The sequence below is a fragment of the Haliotis rubra genome, unplaced genomic scaffold, assembly GCF_003918875.1.
Source record: "Haliotis rubra isolate DU_JTF1 unplaced genomic scaffold, ASM391887v1 Scf228, whole genome shotgun sequence".
Taxonomy (NCBI): Eukaryota; Metazoa; Mollusca; class Gastropoda; order Lepetellida; family Haliotidae; genus Haliotis; species Haliotis rubra.
Window position 1 is genome coordinate 115,269 of NW_025766314.1, and position 20,283 is coordinate 135,551.

General features: G+C 44.8%; 1 protein-coding gene across 1 annotated transcript in view; it reads right to left on the reverse strand.

The window, feature by feature from the left end:
* LOC124277804 (serine-protein kinase ATM-like) overlaps positions 1-20,283 on the reverse strand; it is a 120,121-nt gene that overhangs the window by 23,829 nt on the left and 76,009 nt on the right. Inside the window, 14 exon segments of the mRNA XM_046713519.1 lie at positions 956-1,078; positions 2,024-2,182; positions 3,375-3,603; positions 4,111-4,227; positions 4,346-4,447; positions 5,605-5,750; positions 7,071-7,173; positions 8,215-8,227; positions 8,266-8,456; positions 8,915-9,049; positions 11,547-11,631; positions 17,077-17,239; positions 17,691-17,879; positions 18,604-18,751. Coding sequence (XP_046569475.1) covers positions 956-1,078; positions 2,024-2,182; positions 3,375-3,603; positions 4,111-4,227; positions 4,346-4,447; positions 5,605-5,750; positions 7,071-7,173; positions 8,215-8,227; positions 8,266-8,456; positions 8,915-9,049; positions 11,547-11,631; positions 17,077-17,239; positions 17,691-17,879; positions 18,604-18,751 — 1,903 coding nt within the window.

The window sequence follows — 20,283 nt, forward strand, 5'->3', positions numbered from 1 at the left end:
CAGCAATATTCCAGCTATATGGCATCGGTCTGTAAATAATTGGGGACTGGGGGATAGTCTGGTGGTTAAAGCGTTCGCTCGTCACACTGAAGACCCGGGTTCAATTCCCCACACAGGTACAGTGTGTGAAGCCCATTTCTGGTGTCCCCCGCCGTGATGTTGCTGGAATATTGCTAAAAGCAGCGTAAAACTAAACTCACTCACTCACTGTAAATAATTGAGTCTGGGCCAGACAATACAGTGATCAACAGCATGAGCATCGATCTAAGCAATTGGAATATGATGACATGTGTCAACCAAGTCAGCGAGCCTGACCACCCGATCCTGTTAGTCACCTCTTACGACAAGCCTGGGTTACTGAAGACCAATTCTAACCCGGATCTTCACAGGTCAGAAGGAAAGCCCAAAATGATGCAGGTCTTAGAATTCTACCACTGTGGTGAAGCCCACAACCAATGGCATGGTGCTGGCAAATCCAAGGAACATAAGCCAGGATTCAAACCCACAATCACAGGTTTCTGTAGTGCCCAAGGGGCCAACTCTAACGGCTAATGGTAACACCATAGATGACTGAGCCACCAGGGGCCACCATTAGATAACAGCTGAGTGAGATGAACATTAAAATGGGTTAATTTAGACAATCTTTAGACATCACAATGTTCAAGCTTAAGGTGAAAACATATGAAAACCAACAATTTTAAAAATCAGAATACATCTATCATGTTAAAATGTAACATTCAAGAAAGTGATGACGGCAAACAACCTGATTAAAGTTTGTGACATCTTACAACAATTCTGGCTCGACTTTTTGGTGTGTTTTACAAACTGTTGACCCCAAACTGACGTCAGTAGGTCCAACTTTTGAGAGGTAGCACATTCATACACACTTTTACAAAAGGTTGGCCTGTTAACACAAAGGGTGGAGAGACCTTCCAGCCTGAGGAGTCTGACGTACCTTCTCCAGGTAGTGCTCCAGGATGGCACTGGGGTTCTCGGTGCGGGTCTCCGCCAGCCAGTTGCCATACGTGCCCAGGGCTTGAGGAAGCAATTTCACTGCTTCAAAACACTCATCTTGAATCTAAAAACAAGGAGAACACTGTAATCAGCAAAACATCCACAGTTTAGTTCAGTCTGATTCACAACTTAAAAACTGAAAGAACCTGACATAAAGATTTGGATTCATTAGAATCTTCCAACCACATTTCAAAGTCCAAGTCTCTTAAGAATTAACAAAGTGTAAGTAAAGGACATATTACGACCCAAAATTAGGGAACTAATGATATTTATTACCTACGAGGGCGAACATATCCGGGTTCATATTTTTCATACGATGCCCTTTGTCATGGTGACGTGACGTCATGAACAATGCTTCTGTGACATTAGTTCTACATGCAGTGATGGCGGGTAGCCAGCCTATGTTTGGAAGTAGATTTTGGTATATTCTCCTCATTTGGACGACTTTGGTAATAAACATAATATTATGTTCGTGCCCATTTCATACTATGTTTACGACACTCATGCCTAAATATCGGTATATCCCTCGCTCTCACTGGGGAAATATCAACATTTAGGCACTTGTGTCGTATACTATGACATGGGCACTCATATAATATCCTCTATGAATGGAGCTATATATTGCTGATGTATACCTTGGCAATACCATGGAACTGCATCGGAACATACATCATAAAGTACCTGTGATGCGTGCACACCAACAGCCAAAGAGTGTGCCAACAGGGGAACTCACTGTCACTTATGCAACAAAGCTTAAGAATGGCTCCCAGACAGTATCTCAACAAAACAGTGACCTGTGGGTATGATGGCAAGATGGCATGGGCAGGGGAGAAGTCAATATCAAAATTCGCTAAAATTACCATCAGAAATCTTGAACTAAAAGATGACAAAATCATATCCTGCCCAGATCATCGCTGATTATCTCATAATCAGATGCCATATGGACATGGGGCAATACCCTCAACCCTGCAGCACCCTTTTCAAATAGTGACTGAGATCCTGTTCTAACCTTCTTCAGGTTTCCAATGAGACTTTTCATCAGGTGTTTGGCAATGTTCTGCTCATCCCTGGCCCAGTATAGCTTGGCCTCCTCGATCTCCAGCTGCAGCTTGAATCCCTTCTCTTTGTTCTCCTGTTGCCGCAACTCCGCAATGATTCTCTCTGCAACCTGAAGACACATTTCTCTTTAAATAATGACATAATAACTCAACATAAGGGACCGTTCATAATTTATGGCTAGGAGGGTGATGATGATTTTAAGGGGGGGTCACCCATTTTGTTCTGGGGAGGTGGGGGTCATCAATTTTGTACACGTTTCTAGGGGGTCAGCAATTTTGTACATAAAAATATTTTAAAATTATGCTTTAAAAATATGGAAAGGGGAGGGGGTCATTGACTTTGTAGATGACATGGGGGGGACTTACCTTGTACATAAATGTTGGGGGTCATTCACATTGAACTTGCTTCTCCATAAAAATCATCATCACCCCCCCCTTGCAAGTAATTTTGTACACAAAAATTAAAAGAAATTGTGCTTAAAAAATATGTGAAGGGAGGGAGGCATTGGTTTTGTACTTGACATGCAGGGTGGGTCACTCACATTGTACATGCTTCTCCATAAAAATCATCACCCACCCCCAGCCATAAATTATGAACGGTCCCTAAATAGAAAAGACACAATCACTGCAATGAAGAAAATTTGTGAACCTCAGACCTAAGCTGTGATGATCTGCTGAGCATACACGCTGAGACACAATTCCGACACACTCACTCAATCTACACCAGCTTTAGCTCACCTAGTATAGGTGCCCACGTCCCTCTGATGTAGCAATCTCCAACTACACCTGCCTTAGCTCACCTAGTATAGGTGCTCACGTCCCTCTGATGTAGCAATCTCCAACTACACCTGCCTTAGCTCACCTAGCATAGGTGCTCACGTCCCTCTGATGTAGCAATCTCCAACTACACCTGCCTTAGCTCACCTAGCATAGGTGCTCACGTCCCTCTGATGTAGCAATCTCCAACTACACCTGCCTTAGCTCACCTAGTATAGGTGCTCACGTCCCTCTGATGTAGCAATCTCCAACTACACCTGCCTTAGCTCACCCCAGCATAGGTGCTCGCACAGCGTCCCTCTGATGTAGCAATCTCCAACTACACCTGCCTTAGCTCACCTAGCATAGGTGCTCACGTCCCTCTGATGTAGCAATCTCCAACTACACCTGCCTTAGCTCACCTAGTATAGGTGCTCACGTCCCTCTGATGTAGCAATCTCCAACTACACCTGCCTTAGCTCACCTAGCATAGGTGCTCACGTCCCTCTGATGTAGCAATCTCCAACTACACCTGCCTTAGCTCACCTGATATCGCCCCTCCCTCCTGGCAACTTTGGCCATGTTCTCCAGCTGCCGACACAGGACCCCAGACACAGACACTCCATCTTCTTCTGTCTCCGGGTATTTCTGGGCCAGGATTTTAAGAGCAGCACACTTCACATCCCACACTGGCTGCAGAAACTCGAACTCATTAACTGGTTCTCGTTCCTCTGTCAGTCTCTCCAGGAGGTTTCTCAGTCCATCAGACTCAGGGCTACAAGAAAATAGGAAGCAAAGATTTACTCAATGTTGCATGATGAGCTTATCTCAGGGTTTCCACGTTTCAGGCAAAAGTCAACAGTTTTGTTATACATGAAAGTGACCTATTTCGTTAAGTTTGGTCTAGAATGGTTGGGGTGGTGCCTTTGAGTTCACTGGTCATGCTGAGCCCTGAGTTTGTGTACAATGTGTGAATCATGATATGGTGGCATAACATCATACTCACTCACTCTAGAATTTAGTGTTAGTTTTATGCTGCACTCAGCAATATTCCAGCTATATGGCTGCGGTCTGTAAATAATCGAGTCTGGACCAGACAATCCAGAGATCAACAGCATGAGCATCAATGACATGTGTCAGCCAAGCCAGCGAGCCTGACCACCCGATCCCTTTAGTCGCCTCTTACGACAAGCATGGGTTACTGAAGGTTCATTCTAACCCGGATGGGTGGGTGAATGAGAGAGATTGAATCTTGTTGGGTGTCACAACTGGATAGACGTACCTGGCAACGGCATCGACAATCTGCTGGAGATGGAACAGGCTGTGGAGCCTGCTGAGGACTGGATACACGCTGCGGCAACTCTCCAGGTGTGTGTCGATAACTTGAAGGGTGCTTTGCCTGTCACAGAAAAATGTCAGGAGCTTTTGAAAACTACGACTCTTGTTTTAATGCTACATATTAGCATGAGCTACTTACACATCCAGAACAAGATGGCAATATGTCTCCTGTTACCCACCTTGCACTATCTATAGAGGCCTGAGCCAGTTTCAGCTGATCATCCTTAAGAGCATCCATGGCACAGTAGAGTTTCTGATGGAACCCAGCTTCAGCACCAACCCTGGAGTTAAACACATGGACAGACTTGACACATCACTGTGTTCAACATGACATGGTTACATCCTTAACAAATACCAAGAGAAAGGTGTCAGGAACACCTGGAGTTAAACACATGGACAGACTTGACACATCACTGTGTTCAACATGACATGCTTACATCCTTAACAAATACCAAGAGAAAGGTGTCAGGAACACCTGGAGTTAAACACATGGACAGACTTGACACATCACTGTGTTCAACATGACATGGTTACATCCTTAACAAATACCAAGAGAAAGGTCTCAGGAACACCTGGAGTCAAACACATGGACAGACTTGACACATCACTGTGTTCAACATGACATGGTTACATCCTTAACAAATACCAAGAGAAAGGTCTCAGGAACACCTGGAGTTAAACACATGGACAGACTTGACACATCACTGTGTTCAACATGACATGGTTACATCCTTAACAAATACCAAGAGAAAGGTCTCAGGAACACCTGGAGTCAAACACATGGACAGACTTGACATGTCACTGTGTTCAACATGACATGGTTACATCCTTAACAAATACCAAGAAACAGGTCTCAGGAACACCTGGAGTCAAACACATGGACAGACTTGTCACATCACTGTGTTCAACATGACATGGTTAGATCCTTAACAACAAAAAGGTGAAATTGGGTTTAACGTCATGCTTGAGAATATTTCGCTCATATAACGACGTGCATGCGTGTGTATGTGTATGTGCGGCTGCTTGTACTAGCCCAGACTGAAGCTGTTTTTATAGTGCTAGCCCACTGAGATACCATACCGCAGTAAAGCATGAATACCCCACTCAGACACATTATACTGACTCCGAGCCGACCAGTCCTTGTTGTTCCCATTAATGCCGAGCGCCAGGCAGGGACCAACAAGTACCATATTTTAACGTCTTTTGGTATGACGCGGTCAGGGATAAAAGGTCCAGGACGACCTGAAGACAACTATACATGTACAGTCTATGTTTAACAAGGTCGGTGGGACTCTCAGTAACTGTATACCTCACTGAAATTACTCTACACCATATCTGCACAAAGAAAGGATAACAGCAAAAATGTATAAGAAGATAAAAGTTTCAAGAAGAACTGGACGCTAGAATCTACTGCCACACCAACACTGGAGAAACATACCTGGCAGGTACATCAAGGTTCCACTGGCCTGCCCTCCACGCCGCCTCGTACTGCACCTCCTGCAGGGCAGGGGACAGCCCCATCTGCCCCACTTTCCCCCTCAGACACAGCTCCAGCAGGTAGTCTGCGCCGAAAGTCTGTACGGTCTGGAAACAGAGGGAGGGATGTGTCATATCACTGTGGCTTTAAAGTAACTGTGTCTGGCAAGGACAACTTGTTGTCGACTCCATCATCACGGACAATATGAGTAGTTTATTGCTGCTTTCAGTGATATTCCAGCTATATCACTGCAGGGGGCACCAGAAATGGGCTTCACACATTGTACCCATGTGGGGAATCAAAACTCAGGTCTTCGTGATGAACCACTAGGCCACCCCACACCCCCAACAATGTTGAACACCTATAAGGAATGATGACATATATACACCAGGCACCCATTGTAACCATCCGGTTCTCATCAGACTGCTCATGATCGGATACTGGAGACTGCCACAAAAATTACCTTAGAATCATCAAGATGACCAGTGCTTCCACACTTTCAATATTAGCACAGGAGTGTTGTAGTGCTGATATCATCTGGCACACCCATACAACCCCGGCCACAATATTAGCACAGGAGTGTTGTAGTGCTGATATCATCTGGCACACCCATACAACCCCGGCCACAATATTAGCACAGGAGTGTTGTAGTGCTGATATCATCTGGCACACCCATACAACCCGGCCACAATATTAGCACAGGAGTGTTGTAGTGCTGATATCATCTGGCACACCCATACACCCCGCCACAATATTAGCACAGGAGTGTTGTAGTGCTGATATCATCTGGCACACCCATACACCCCCGGCCACAATATTAGCACAGGAGTGTTGTAGTGCTGATATCATCTGGCACACCCATACAACCCCGGCCACAATATTAGCACAGGAGAGTTGTAGTGCTGATATCATCTGGCACACCCATACAACCCCGGCCACAATATTAGCACAGGAGTGTTGTAGTGCTGATATCATCTGGCACACCCATACACCCCCGGCCACAATATTAGCACAGGAGTGTTGTAGTGCTGATATCATCTGGCACACCCATACACCCCCGGCCACAATATTAGCACAGGAGTGTTGTAGCGCTGATATCATCTGGCACACCCATGCACCCCCGGCCACAATATTAGCACAGGAGTGTTGTAGTGCTGATATCATCTGGCACACCCATACACCCCGGCCACAATATTAGCACAGGAGTGTTGTAGCGCTGATATCATCTGGCACACCCATGCACCCCCGGCCACACGTGGTGACTGAGAAAGCTTTAATCCATCTTGAGTTATTACCGATTCCATTATTTCATTAACAAAATTAACCAAGACTGAAGTAAGGTGGCTCTTCTGATCCACAGGACAATCTGTTCCTCACACGTACAGACATATTGCCAGGTTTCAAGACTGGGTGCAGGATTCTCTCACCTTTAAGAGGCCCATGTCCTCTGCTGGTTGTCCCATCTTCATTCCAATGTCAAAGGTAACCACTGCTTTCTCAAGCCTGTTCTCATGAAGGTAAGTTTTAATCCTAGAAACAGAAAACATAATGTCAGACAGACTTCTTTTTCCGGTGATGTACACTCATTCAGTTCCCTGCACCCCTCACCTAGATGTAGAGTCTGTCAGAGTCTGTCAGACTCTCCTAGTTGGAGCTCCACACCCATACACCCCCACAGTCAGGGTCCCTGGCACAGCCCTCGCCTAGTTGGAGAGTCCTCCAGTCTCCCAGCTCCACACCCATGCTCAGGGTCCCCACAGCCCTCACCTAGTTGGAGAGTCATCCAGTCTTCCAGTTCCACACCCTGTCAGGGTCCCCACAGCCCCTCAGCCTCTTGTTGGAGAGTCATCCAGTCTCCCAGCTCCACACCCTGTCAGGGTCCCCACAGCCCTGCAGCCTTGTTGGAGAGTTCTAGATGTAGAGTCATCCAGTCTCCCCAGCTCCACACCCCTGTCAAGGTCTCCCCCACAGCCCTCGGGCCAGGGATGTAGAGTCATCCAGTCTCCCAGCTCCACACCCTGTCAGGGTTCCCCACAGCCCTCGGGCCCCAGTTGGGAGAGTCCGGGCCAGTCTCCCAGCTCCACACCCTGTCAGGGTCCCTCTATAGCCATCTCTCTAGTTGGAGAGTCCTGCCAGTCCTCCCTGTCTCCCAAACCCATACACTCCCAACAAAGTTCCCTTTACAGTCCCACCCACCCCTCACCTAGATGTAGAGTCATCCAGTCTCCCAGCTCCACACACCCTGTCAAGGTTCCCCACAGCCCTCGCCTAGTTGGAGAGTCTGCCAGTCTCCTGTCTCCCAACCCATACACCCCAAACAAAGTTCCCCACAGTCCCACACCCTCACCTAGATGTAGAGTCATCCAGTCTCCCAGCTCCACACCCTGTCAGGGTCCCCCACAGCCCTCGCCCTAGTTGGAGAGTCCGGCCAGTCTCCCCTGTCTCCCCCACCCATATACCCCAACAACAGTGTCTTGTCATCCCAGCTCCACACCCCTGTCATCCCCACAGCCCTCGCCTTAGTTGGAGAGTCCTGGCCAGTTCCCCACAGCCCCACAGTCCCACACTCACCTAGATGTAGAGTCTGCCAGTCTCCCAGCTCCACAGTCAAGGTTCATACACCCCATCTGGGTCTCCAGTCTCCCAACACTCTGGGTCTCCACGCTCTGCACGCCTCCAGCAACAACTCTTGGACATTCAGCTGGGTACTGGAGGAAGTGATGCTACTCAGTGTGTCGAGACGCTGGTCCTGGCTCACTCGCTGAGACAAACGTTGAGAACCGGGCCCTGATGATGAATCCTTGTCAACCTCACTGAAAGACAAGCATATGGCGATACTACAGATACCTTGACATGACAGACAAAACCAGCGCAAGGACAGTCAAACACTGGTGTGTCAACCTTTGGTTGTGTCAAATTTTGGATAACTCGAACTATTTAGAGAGTCCCTTCAACTACGACACAAGAGTGTTTGCCTTTATTCAAAATATCCCTAAAAATTACCTATAATAACTGAATATTCTCTGAAGAAGTTTCCATTTGTATGTTTGCTGCTTGAAGACACAGTCAGGACAAATCCAGATATTGTTGCCTGTAAATAATTCTGACTGGCCTGACAAAACACTGGTGATGTAGTGATGAACATTCACTGCTGTTATTGTTGGGTTCCTTGAAGTCTCCAAACCTTATTAAAAACGGATTTCAGTCTGCTCTCACCATGAAAACAACCAACACATGCAGTTGCGGATCTGCACAAATCAAGGTTCCTCACCTGCACGAGTCAGACCATATTTCTGCATACAGAATGGCAGTGAAGGGTGCGGAGCAAAACAGGGCGGCCTTGGCCACCTCCAGGTAGTTCAGCTGCAGCCAGAAGTTGTCATCCCAGGGGGTCAACACCTTCCTCCTGTCACACAAACTCTGTCTACTTCATGGCAACAAGTTGTCATCTCGAACAAACATCTGTCTACATAGTGGCAACAAGTTGTCATCTCGAACAAACATCTGTCTACATCGTGGCAACAAGTTGTCATCTCACACAAACATCTGTCTACATCGTGGCAACAAGTTGTCATCTCACACAAACATCTGTCTACATAGAGGCAACAAGTTGTCATCTCACACAAACATCTGTCTACATCATGGCAATAAGTTGTCATCTCACACAAACATCTGTCTACATCATGGCAATAAGTTGTCATCTCACACAAACATCTGTCTACATCGTGGCAACAAGTTGTCATCTCTCACAAGCATCTGTCTACATAGAGGCAACAAGTTGTCATCTCACACAAACATCTGTCTACATCGTGGCAACAAGTTGTCATCTCGAACAAACTCTGTCTACATAGTGGCAACAAGTTGTCATCTCACACAAACATCTGTCCACATCGTGGCAACAAGCTGTCATCTCGAACAAACTCTGTCTACTTCATGGCAACAAGTTGTCATCTCACACAAACATCTGTCTACATCATGGCAATAAGTTGTCATCTCACACAAACATCTGTCTACATTATGGCAATAAGTTGTCATCTCTCACAAACATCTGTCTACATAGAGGCAACAAGTTGTCATCTCTCACAAACATCTGTCTACATCGTGGCAACAAGTTGTCATCTCACACAAACATCATCTCCTGAAACATGTCTACATAGAGGCAACAAGTTGTCATCTCACACAAACATCTGTCTACATCGTGGCAACAAGTTGTCATCTCGAACAAACTCTGTCTACATAGTGGCAACAAGTTGTCATCTCACACAAACATCTGTCCACATCGTGGCAACAAGCTGTCATCTCGAACAAACTCTGTCTACTTCATGGCAACAAGTTGTCATCTCACACAAACATCTGTCTACATCATGGCAATAAGTTGTCATCTCACACAAACATCTGTCTACATCGTGGCAATAAGTTGTCATCTCACACAAACATCTGTCTACATCATGGCAATAAGTTGTCATCTCGAACAAACATCTGTCTACATAGTGGCAACAAGTTGTCATCTCACACAAACATCTGTCCACATCATGGCAACAAGTTGTCATCTCGAACAAACTCTGTCTACTTCATGGCAACAAGTTGTCATCTCGAACAAACTCTGTCTACTTCATGGCAACAAGTTGTCATCTCGAACAAACTCTGTCTACACCATGGCAACAAGTTGTCATCTCGAACAAACATCTGTCTACATAGAGGCAACAAGTTGTCATCTAGCACAAACTCTGTCTACATCGTGGCAACAAGTTGTCATCTCGAACAAACATCTGTCTACATAGTGGCAACAAGTTGTCATCTCACACAAACATCTGTCTAGATCATGGCAACAAGTTGTCATCTCGAACAAACTCTGTCTACTTCATGGCAACAAGTTGTCATCTCGAACAAACTCTGTCTACATCATGGCAACAAGTTGTCATCTCGAACAAACATCTGTCTACATAGAGGCAACAAGTTGTCATCTCACACAAACATCTGTCCACATCGTGGCAACAAGTTGTTACTTTACACAAACATCTGTCTACATCGTGGCAACAAGTTGTCATCTCACACAAACATCTGTCTACATCATGGCAATAAGTTGTCATCTCACACAAACATCTGTCCACATCGTGGCAATAAGTTGTCATCTCACACAAACATCTGTCTACATCGTGGCAACAAGTTGTTACTTTACACAAACATCTGTCTACATCGTGGCAACAAGTTGTTACTTTACACAGACATCTGTCTACATCGTGGCAACAAGTTGTCATCTCACACAAACATCTGTCTACATCGTGGCAATAAGTTGTCATCTCACACAAACATCTGTCTACATCGTGGCAACAAGTTGTTACTTTACACAAACATCTGTCTACATCATGGCAACAATTTGTCATCTCACAGAAACATCTGTCTACATTGTGGCAATAAGTTGTCATCTCACACAAACATCTGTCTACATCGTGGCAACAAGTTGTCATCTCACACAAACATCTGTCTACATCGTGGCAACAAGTTGTCATCTAGCACAAACATCTGACTACATTATGGCAACAAGTTGTCATCTCACACAAACATTTGTCTACATCATGGCAACAAGTTGTCATCTCACACAAACATCTGTCTACATCGTGGCAACAAGCTGTCATCACACACAAACATCTGTCTACACCATGGCAACAAGTTGTCATCTCACACAAACATCTGTCTACACTGTGGCAACAAGTTGTCATCACACACAAACATCTGTCTAAATAGTGGCAACAAGTTGTCATCTCACACAAACATCTGTCTACATCTTGGCAACAAATGATCATGCTCAAGTTGACAGTTTCAAATGGATCCAATTTTGCATTCACTTGTAACACAACACTCAGACACTGAGACGTCAATGAGTATAAGCTATATCGTCTCACCCTCGCCTTGGTCTTTTCTGCTGGCGAAGATACTGTACAACGTGAAGCATTGTCTGCACCGACTCCTTGTTACAGCACACACTCACTGAAGAATGATACATCAAGGCACTGCATAAGTCATTCTGGTATAATACTGGCCCTTCTATAAAAATCATAAAATAATAATAATGGCTATTTACAAAGTGCCTGTTTCCACACATTTGTGCATGCTCAAAGTGCTAAGACATTGTTACCCCAGATAACCCAAGCTGCCTGTGAGGCGCTAGACGCTTAACAGTTAACATTTATACCACCGGGTACCCATTCATGCTGGGTGGCAATTCATGAAGAAACTCACTTGCCTAAGGTGAGACCACATGTGTCATATGTGCTTTATTGTTGAGCAGGGTTAAAGTCTCAGATACTCTCAGGAGTTAAGCTGCCAAACACGATCACCCGTCCAAGGACTGTCCGTGACCAACGTTGCTTAACTTCAACTGATTTGTGACCTGGGCTTTATGCCCAAGACCAATACACCACCCTTTATAACACCCTTTTTCTTGGTGTATCAAATGCCATGGAACCACTTGAATTCATTTATACGCAGGAAATGTATTTTTTTTAGTAAAATTGATATTTTATACTTATCCTGACACATGATCTTTTGCTTATCTCCCTCTTCTATGTGAATGGTAGTGGAACACTTGAATCCCTTGAAGTTCCCTAAAGCGGACGTAAAAGTACACTCACCCACGAGTTACCTCCCTTTTCCCGCGCAAACAGTCATGTGACCAGCCTTACTTGTCACTCTCTCCTGATTTTTGTGCCCATGCACTTGGATCTACTGTGAAATCCGAAGTGTTTCCAGCGGGGAGGTTGGGAGGGCTTATCCTCATGAGTCAGGATAAGTATAAAATATCAATTTTACTCAAAAGATTACATATTTGTCCTTATCCTGACTCATGATCTTTTGCTTATAGAATCCGACCGATTGATTGTGGGTCAAGCCACTGGATTCATCAGCTGTCCTTAGATACGTCCTGTATCCCCTCCATGGGAACTGCAAAACGGCATTTCCGTGATCCTATTCTTCCAACTTCCGTTATAACTCGGGGGGACCACTTTCTTGTCTTACTTCACTCTAAGACAAGTTGAATCATGTTGATTTATGTGGCTTTAAGATATACTTGTACCTCATTTTACTAGTTATCTATAACAACCCATAGATTATGATAAGATCTTTATCATAAATGAGTTGCGACCCCTTAACGTACAGGTAAGATCTTTACCCGTACAGAGTCTTAATCACTCATGCTAGCCTAGTCTAGACTGTGCGCATGGACTTTCAAACTAATACTTTTCCTTAGTAAAAGTTATCAACAAGTCAACGTGATAAAGGGTGAGATTTCCAACTCAGCGCCTTTGTGGAACCGTTAGTTGTTGTGCTACAACAAGAGGCCCAAACTGGTGAATGCCTGAGACGTCTTCGGTGGCTATGTCTTGGAGGTAGTGGTTGGCAAACACTGTGTCCAACTTCCAAAATTGATGATATAGAGCAATTTCCATGTAGAGCTAGTGTTGATGCCAGTGCTCTGACTTCATGTGGGTTAGAAGCTCTAGGAGGTTCTAGTCCTGCTGCTTTGTAGGCTCTCAATATAACGGTTCTCATCCAGAACGATATTGTCGTTCTTGGTACTTCCACTGTTGTCTCTGTAGACAAGGGGATGAACAGGCGCTTGAATTTCCTTCTCCTTGTTTTAGTCTTTTGAAGATATATCTTCAAGGCTCTGACAGGACACAAGGATAAGTCTTGAGTATCCTCTGGTCCGAGGACAGTAGATAGCGCTGGTCTATGGAACTGTCTATCTGGTTGACCAGGTAGTTGATTCTTGGCAATGAAGTCCCATCTAAGTCCTAGATGTACTGCAGCACGGTGCCCCGTGTCAAATCTAGTTCGTCCAAAGTCCAACGCATGTATCTCAGACATTCGAGCTGCCGTGGCTAGGGCAAGTAGAAACAGAGTCTTCTGTGTCAGCAGCTCGAGGGTAGTCTGGTCTAGAGGTTCGTAGGCATCACTTGTAAGATGACGTAGAATAACATTCAGATCCCAGGCTGGCGCTCTGAATTTCTTTTGCTGGTCCTCCAGTTTAAAAGATTGTAGCAGAGCAAGTAATTCTGGTACTTTCGTCAATTTGATGCCTGACTTCATAGTGACCACTGCACTGATGGCTGCCAGGAACCCTTCAGATGTCTTGTATGTCTGAGATGACAAGTATTCCGCCACTTGAGGATGAGTAGCTCCTATAGCTGTGAAGCCTTTCCGCCTTGCATATTTCTCAAATTTCAGCCATTTGTCGTCATACAAATTTACGAGTAGATCTGCGTAACGCTAGGGTTACTGCTTTCGCTGCTCTGGCGGAGTATCCTCTTTTCTTCAAACAGGTTTTGATACTGTCCACACGTGTAGCTGGAACAGTGCTGGGTTCCTGTGGACAAGTTTGGTGTGCGGATGTCTGAGTAGGCCATTCTGGTAGCTTGAGGGTTGGACTTCCGAGATCCTCTATTAGGTCTAGGAACCAGACACTCGTTGGCCAATAGGGCGCGACCAAAGTCTGTTGTAGCGCCTGTGTCTGTCTGATCTTAAACAGTACCTTCGGTAGTAATATCAGGGGTGGAAACGCGTAAGCGTTTAGTCCTTCCCATGAGATGCTCAGTGCATCTGTTGCCCAGGCTTGAGGATCTGGAACTGGTGAGACAAACGTCTGTAGTTGTTTGTTGAACCTCGTGGCAAACAGGTCTATGCAAGGGGATCCTATTTCCCTTATGATGAGCCGGAACGCTTCTGGATGGAGCATCCATTCCGTAGGTGACGGGTGCAGTGGTCAGGATAGAGCGTCTGCAAGTACGTTCTTAGCTCCGGGTATGTGACACACCTTTATCCAGATGTTTGCCTTCCTCCGTGATGTGGAACAACTGGAATGTGAGCTGTAGCAGGCTAGGAGACCTTGTGGATCCTTGCCGATTTATGGAGAATGCCACTGTAGAGTTGTCCATGTGGACCATCAGCATTTTGTTGTTCAGCGAGCTCGACCATAGTTGTAGAAGTTGACGGCTTTCATCTCCAGCAGATTGATGTGAAGATGCTGCTCTATTTTGGACCACCTTCCTGATGCAACTTGATTGTTGAGATGCACACCCCAGCCTTGTATCGAAGCGTCTACGTAGAGATGTGAGTCGAAGGCCGGCTCTTGTAAATAGGTCCCTCCGCAAACGTTCGACTTGTACGTCCACCATAGTAGATACCTCTTGAGGTTGTCTGGCAGCAAGATAGGGTCGACGCTGTCTAGATGTTTTGTCTCGAACCGTTGCAGTGGTCTTAGTTGTAACCTTCCTGTGCGAGTCAAATCCTGCGCCGATATCAACCTTAATATCAACGTTTAGTTCCTCTGGATCATCTGGGAGTGCGGCCTCTCCCTGAGTTTCCTCTGTACTCCGGATGGGCTTACATCTTAAAAGATCCTTTGCAGGTCCTCTGAAGCTGGGGTACTTTTGCGAAGTATGACGGATGACGTTGGACAGAGTATCTATGGATTTTATCATCATAACTTCTCTAGAGTCGTGTGTAGCTTCCTTAGCTGCCTCATCTATTTGTCCTCCAAAGATAGTAGGCACCTCCCATGGAGCTCTTAGTAGCGGTTGGGTGAATCTATCACTCCAAGAACAGGATGCAAGTAGCCCTTGTCTGCGTAGTAAAGTGAGACCTGCAGATATAGATGTCAGATGGTCCGATATAAAAAGTATTGGTCCTCCTTCTGTGCTATGAGGGCCGAATATATCATTCTATCCTCTTCCGAACTTGCGTATGTTCTGGAATTTATTGATCAATGCTTCATTGATGGCTCTGGACCTGGCCAACCTAAAAAAGGACCTCCTTGTAGCAGTATCCAGTTGAGATAACTTTTTATCTTCCACTTTATACATCTTGTTTCGGGAGTCATTGACTAGCTTTATGTTGTCATCCTATTTAGGCGTCTTTGTAATGAGTGACTTCGCGAACGTCTGTGAGAGATATGAGATCTCAATCTAGAGCGGCTAGGTGTAGAAGATGGGTCCTCGAACCTACGTTCCATCATGGCCATCATCTGGTTGGTGAATTGTCTCATAAATTCGCTCGGGTCGAAGTTCTGCATTGGTTGCAGCTGCTGCGGTGTAGATGAGTTCTGCACCTCAACTTCACTCCGTTGAGAAGTAGGTGGTAGTTTGTCAAACAGCTGGCCTGCTGTGACCGTTGCAGGGGACTATCTAGTAGTTGTAGAAGTCGATTGAGTCGCTGATCTCATAGGTACTTCGGGTAGAAGTAACGGGGGGTCATCAAAAACGTCTTCCTCATGTGGAGGTAATATCTCTTCGTTGAAGGATTTCTGTTGCGTTGACTTACTAGCACGCGTAGATTTACCCTCCGATCTGGTAACAGATGCTTTCTTCTGCGATGTAGTAGAAGATGACGTCTTTTTCTTAGCTTGAGTCGGAGTCAACTGCGTTGTAGCCGATCTCTTCTTAGCCCCCGTACCAGCAGACTGCCCCTGCAACGTTCTCAACATAGCACCAGTATTATGAACTCAAGCAGTAGCAAGCAACATACAGTTTGCAGGCTGATCTCCTGTTTTATCAGCCGTGACTTGAGATGACTTCCTCACCCGATCCATGGCACGTCTATAGATATAAGACAAATATTGATTAAATTGAAGATTACATAAATCAACACAATAAGTACAGCGCAAGCTGGAACAACATGGTTTTGTGCACGAAGGGCACTGGGGGTGAGGATCAGCCACGGATAACCAGTGCCTGCAAACACTGCAAGATTTCATGAAATGTAAACAAACTTACATTACGATGAATTTATGACATAAATACAAATAAATTTTAATTTTTTTTTACATAAAATACATAGTAGTTATTGCCAAATCCATATACAGCATAATTTTGAAGAATAGGACCTAAATAAAAAGGATATAAAGCCATATAAGGGACACCAGTGCTCGCCCAACCATCCGCTTGGGCGAAAAGGGAGGGAGTGACAAGTAAGGCTGGTCACATGACTGTTTGCGCGGGAAAAGGGCAAAAGGGAGGTAACTCATGGATGAGTGTATTTTTACGTCCGCTTCGGGAACTTCAAGGGATTCAAGTGTTCCACTACCATTCGAAAAGGAAAGGGAGATAGGCAGAAGATCATGAGTCAGGATAAGAAAAAATAATTATTTATTTCTGGAACTACTGCAAGAAGATTTCGTGAACAAATACCAACAACAGCATGCTGTATATATAATGAGCTGAGTGAGTGAGTGAGTGAGTGAGTGAGTGAGTGAGTGAGTGAGTGAGTGAGTGAGTGAGTGAGTGAGTGAGTGAGTGAGTGAGTGAGTGAGTGAGTGAGTGAGTGAGTGAGTATGGCTTTAGGCCCCTTTTAGCAATAATCCAGCGATATCGCAGCAGGGGACACCAGAAATGGGCAAACCATCAAGCTGACCACATGGACCCTACATCCACTTACCATCCCTGGAGGAGGCCCCAGCCCCTGCACCTCCACCCACTGTCTCACAGTGAGTCCGGAAGAAGCCACAGATCCTGTTTGACACCACCTCCCAATGATCATCGATGCCAGCAACCAGGATGTTGTGGACAAGGAATGGCAGCACCATCTCACAGAACTCAGGCTGCAACAAGTGAAACAGATCTGGATTCTGTCCAAACAGCTAGCTACATTAGTGTTAATCCGGCATTGTTTTGCTCCAATTAATTATCAAGTACGTATCACCCATGCAAAAACATAATATTATCTATCTATTATATAACATGACTTCGGTTTGTGATTCCACTGGAGGAATTTTCCTTGCATTTGCTGCAGAGACTTAGGGCCAAAAACATCCTAAGAGCAAGTCTAGCTAAATGTCTGTAATTCACTGCAGATGAAGCATCACAAGGCTATATCCTACATATCACAAGGCTATATCCTACATATCACAAGGCTATATCCTACATATCACAAGGCTATATCCTACATAAAACAGACTAGAAAGACTCTTAAACTAAAGCTTCACTTGACTTGAAGGTATTATTACTGCTTTATCAAGATTAGTGTAAACATCCATCTTGTTTCTATCTTACCCTGCATTCACATATGGGAGAGAGAAGACACAACAGTTCATCGATAACAGAACCACTGTTGAGGAGAGCACAAGTCAGGTCCGTCACCCAGCGTCTGTGGTCGCCATGTTCCGGCACCCACAGACTATCTGTGTTGACGGTCTGGAAGAACCTCTCCAAATTCCCTGTAGATGCTTCTCTCGTCACAGGCTGAAACATAGCACAGTCTCAACCAAGTCATGTCAGTGAGTGAAAACAATGAGAACAGTTGTCTCCCTTACCTGTGGCAGCATCCACTGATCATGGGTTCAAAGCACTAAACTGACCTGATTATGGTCCATAGTCTATCAGCACATGTATGATATTTTTCACTTAAGGTTTTTCTCCCCTGCTGTATACTCCCCTATACATACTGTTAAAGCAGCATATATCTTAACTCACTCATTCACAAAACCATGGATCTAATCCAGCTTAAATCACCGCCACAACACTTTCTGTACAGGGCTCGATTTAGGAGATGTTAACCGACTTGCATCAGGTGCAACCTAAGATAAAAACCTAGTTGCACCAGTCAAATTCCAGTTGCACTGTTTTTAATGCAATATGTAATATCAGAAATATGCTGTTGAACTATTTAGATGTTTTATTCAGAAGTTTACCCACTCAAAAATTGACTTGCACCTGGTGCAAGTTAGACCAATAACTAGGTTGCACTTTGTAATATTGGGTTGCACCAGTGCAAGTAACAATGCACTAAATCAAGCCCTGCTGTATCATATGGATTTCTATCATTCTGGTTAAACAAGACAGTGTGGGTATGGAGTTGACAAAACAAACAGTCACAAAGAGGGATGGTTTATCTTTTTAACACACAACTGGTATGAGCACCTCATTAGATGCCTTTACCCTATATACTATAACAATGTTTCCATACCTTTTTCTGGCACTTGAAAGGATGCAGGTAGTTAAAGAGATAGTCTTTGTCAGCTAGTCTGGCCTTGTAGTCGTTGCTGAAGTCTACCCCTTGTTTCGTGGCCAGCATGGTCTTGAGCACCTCCCCAGCTCTCTGTACTACAGTGATACTGCAACACAAGGGCAGGCTCCGGACACACTGAAGATCATTGCTGAGGCAATAATAAAGCCTCAAAAATCTTTTGATGGGAAGGGCATCTCCATGTCTACTAAAACAAACTGTTGGTTTGATTTCTAGTTAATCCAAGTTACCTCCCTTACCTTTCCCTTGTGTTGATATTTTAATTTGGGATAGCAAGAACCATGTGCAGAGATGCCAACCCTGAATCTACTGAAAGTGGAGTCATGCCAGACCTGAGCACTGAAGGTGCGAGTTGGGGGTGAGTGCCGGCTATGACATGTGGGCTATGACATGTATTTGTTTCAACTTCGTCATCAATAAAACGCAATATACACAACTGAGACCCAAAAGATCACACACTAACCTCACTATATCAACTCAAATATATCACCAGTGACTTACAAAATTGTATTCCATAAAATAAATTTCAGAAAAGACAAATCACAGAGCGGATTTTGAAAATTGGAGTAACTCTGCCAAAATTGGAGTGGTTGGCATCTCAGCATTGAATGGATACTCCGGTTAGTTTGGCTGAAATGAGATGGAGAGGATGGGGCAGACGGACGAGGCAACACAATTGGCCGATCAGAGTTGTGTCCAACATCAGTCTAAGTAAACTTAGGCTCAGTATTATTCAATACACTGCTATACGGAGTCTAACAAAACCTAGTAGAAGGTCGCATCAGCTTAACCTTTTGGACTGACCAATCAGAACACAACTTACCAAATTGCGAAAGTTAACATTCGCACATACCATTTGAACCTTTACCTAAAAAACTCAAACAATTCCGAATGCTATTTTCCGCACGATCGCTTCCGAATGATACACGCAATGAGTAAACAGTCCCTGAAAATAGTGTTTTTGTCAATATTCAAGGATGTCGTCTTACGAAAATATAAGCAAATAGTAACCATGTCATTAGAAACCCATAAGCGTATATACTGCAGGTCAAATATCTGTGTTTTATGCGGATTTTCGTTTGTTGATAGATCAGTGTCAGCGACCAGGAAAGAGAAAATCCAAAAACCGTTTTGTAAGTCCCGCCAAACCCAAACAAGTAGTCGTTGTCTGATTGGTTAAATCCGTTCGACCGTCTCGCGTTTGATTGGACAGTCATAGGTCGCTCAAAGGTTAGCTGACGCGACCTTCTACAAGGTTTTGTTAGACTCAGTATAGCAGTGTAACAAATAATACTGAGCCTAAGTTTACTTAGACTGGTCCAACAGACACAGGATTTCCCGCCTTAAATCCAGGCAACCAATGAGCATTTATTGTAACAAAGTAATTTATAGCTTGGGACAAGATAAGTACTTCACCCATTGTACCCATATATACACGTTGGGAACCGATCCCGGACCTTGAGTGATCATTCTATGATTCCCCACTTCCAACTGCTGCGAGAACTCACCATGGATCAACAAGATACTGGTTGAGACAGTGGAAGGTCTGACAGTACTACTGGCCATCTGGGAGAACTCACCATGGATCAACAAGATACTAGTTGAGACAGTGGAAGGTCT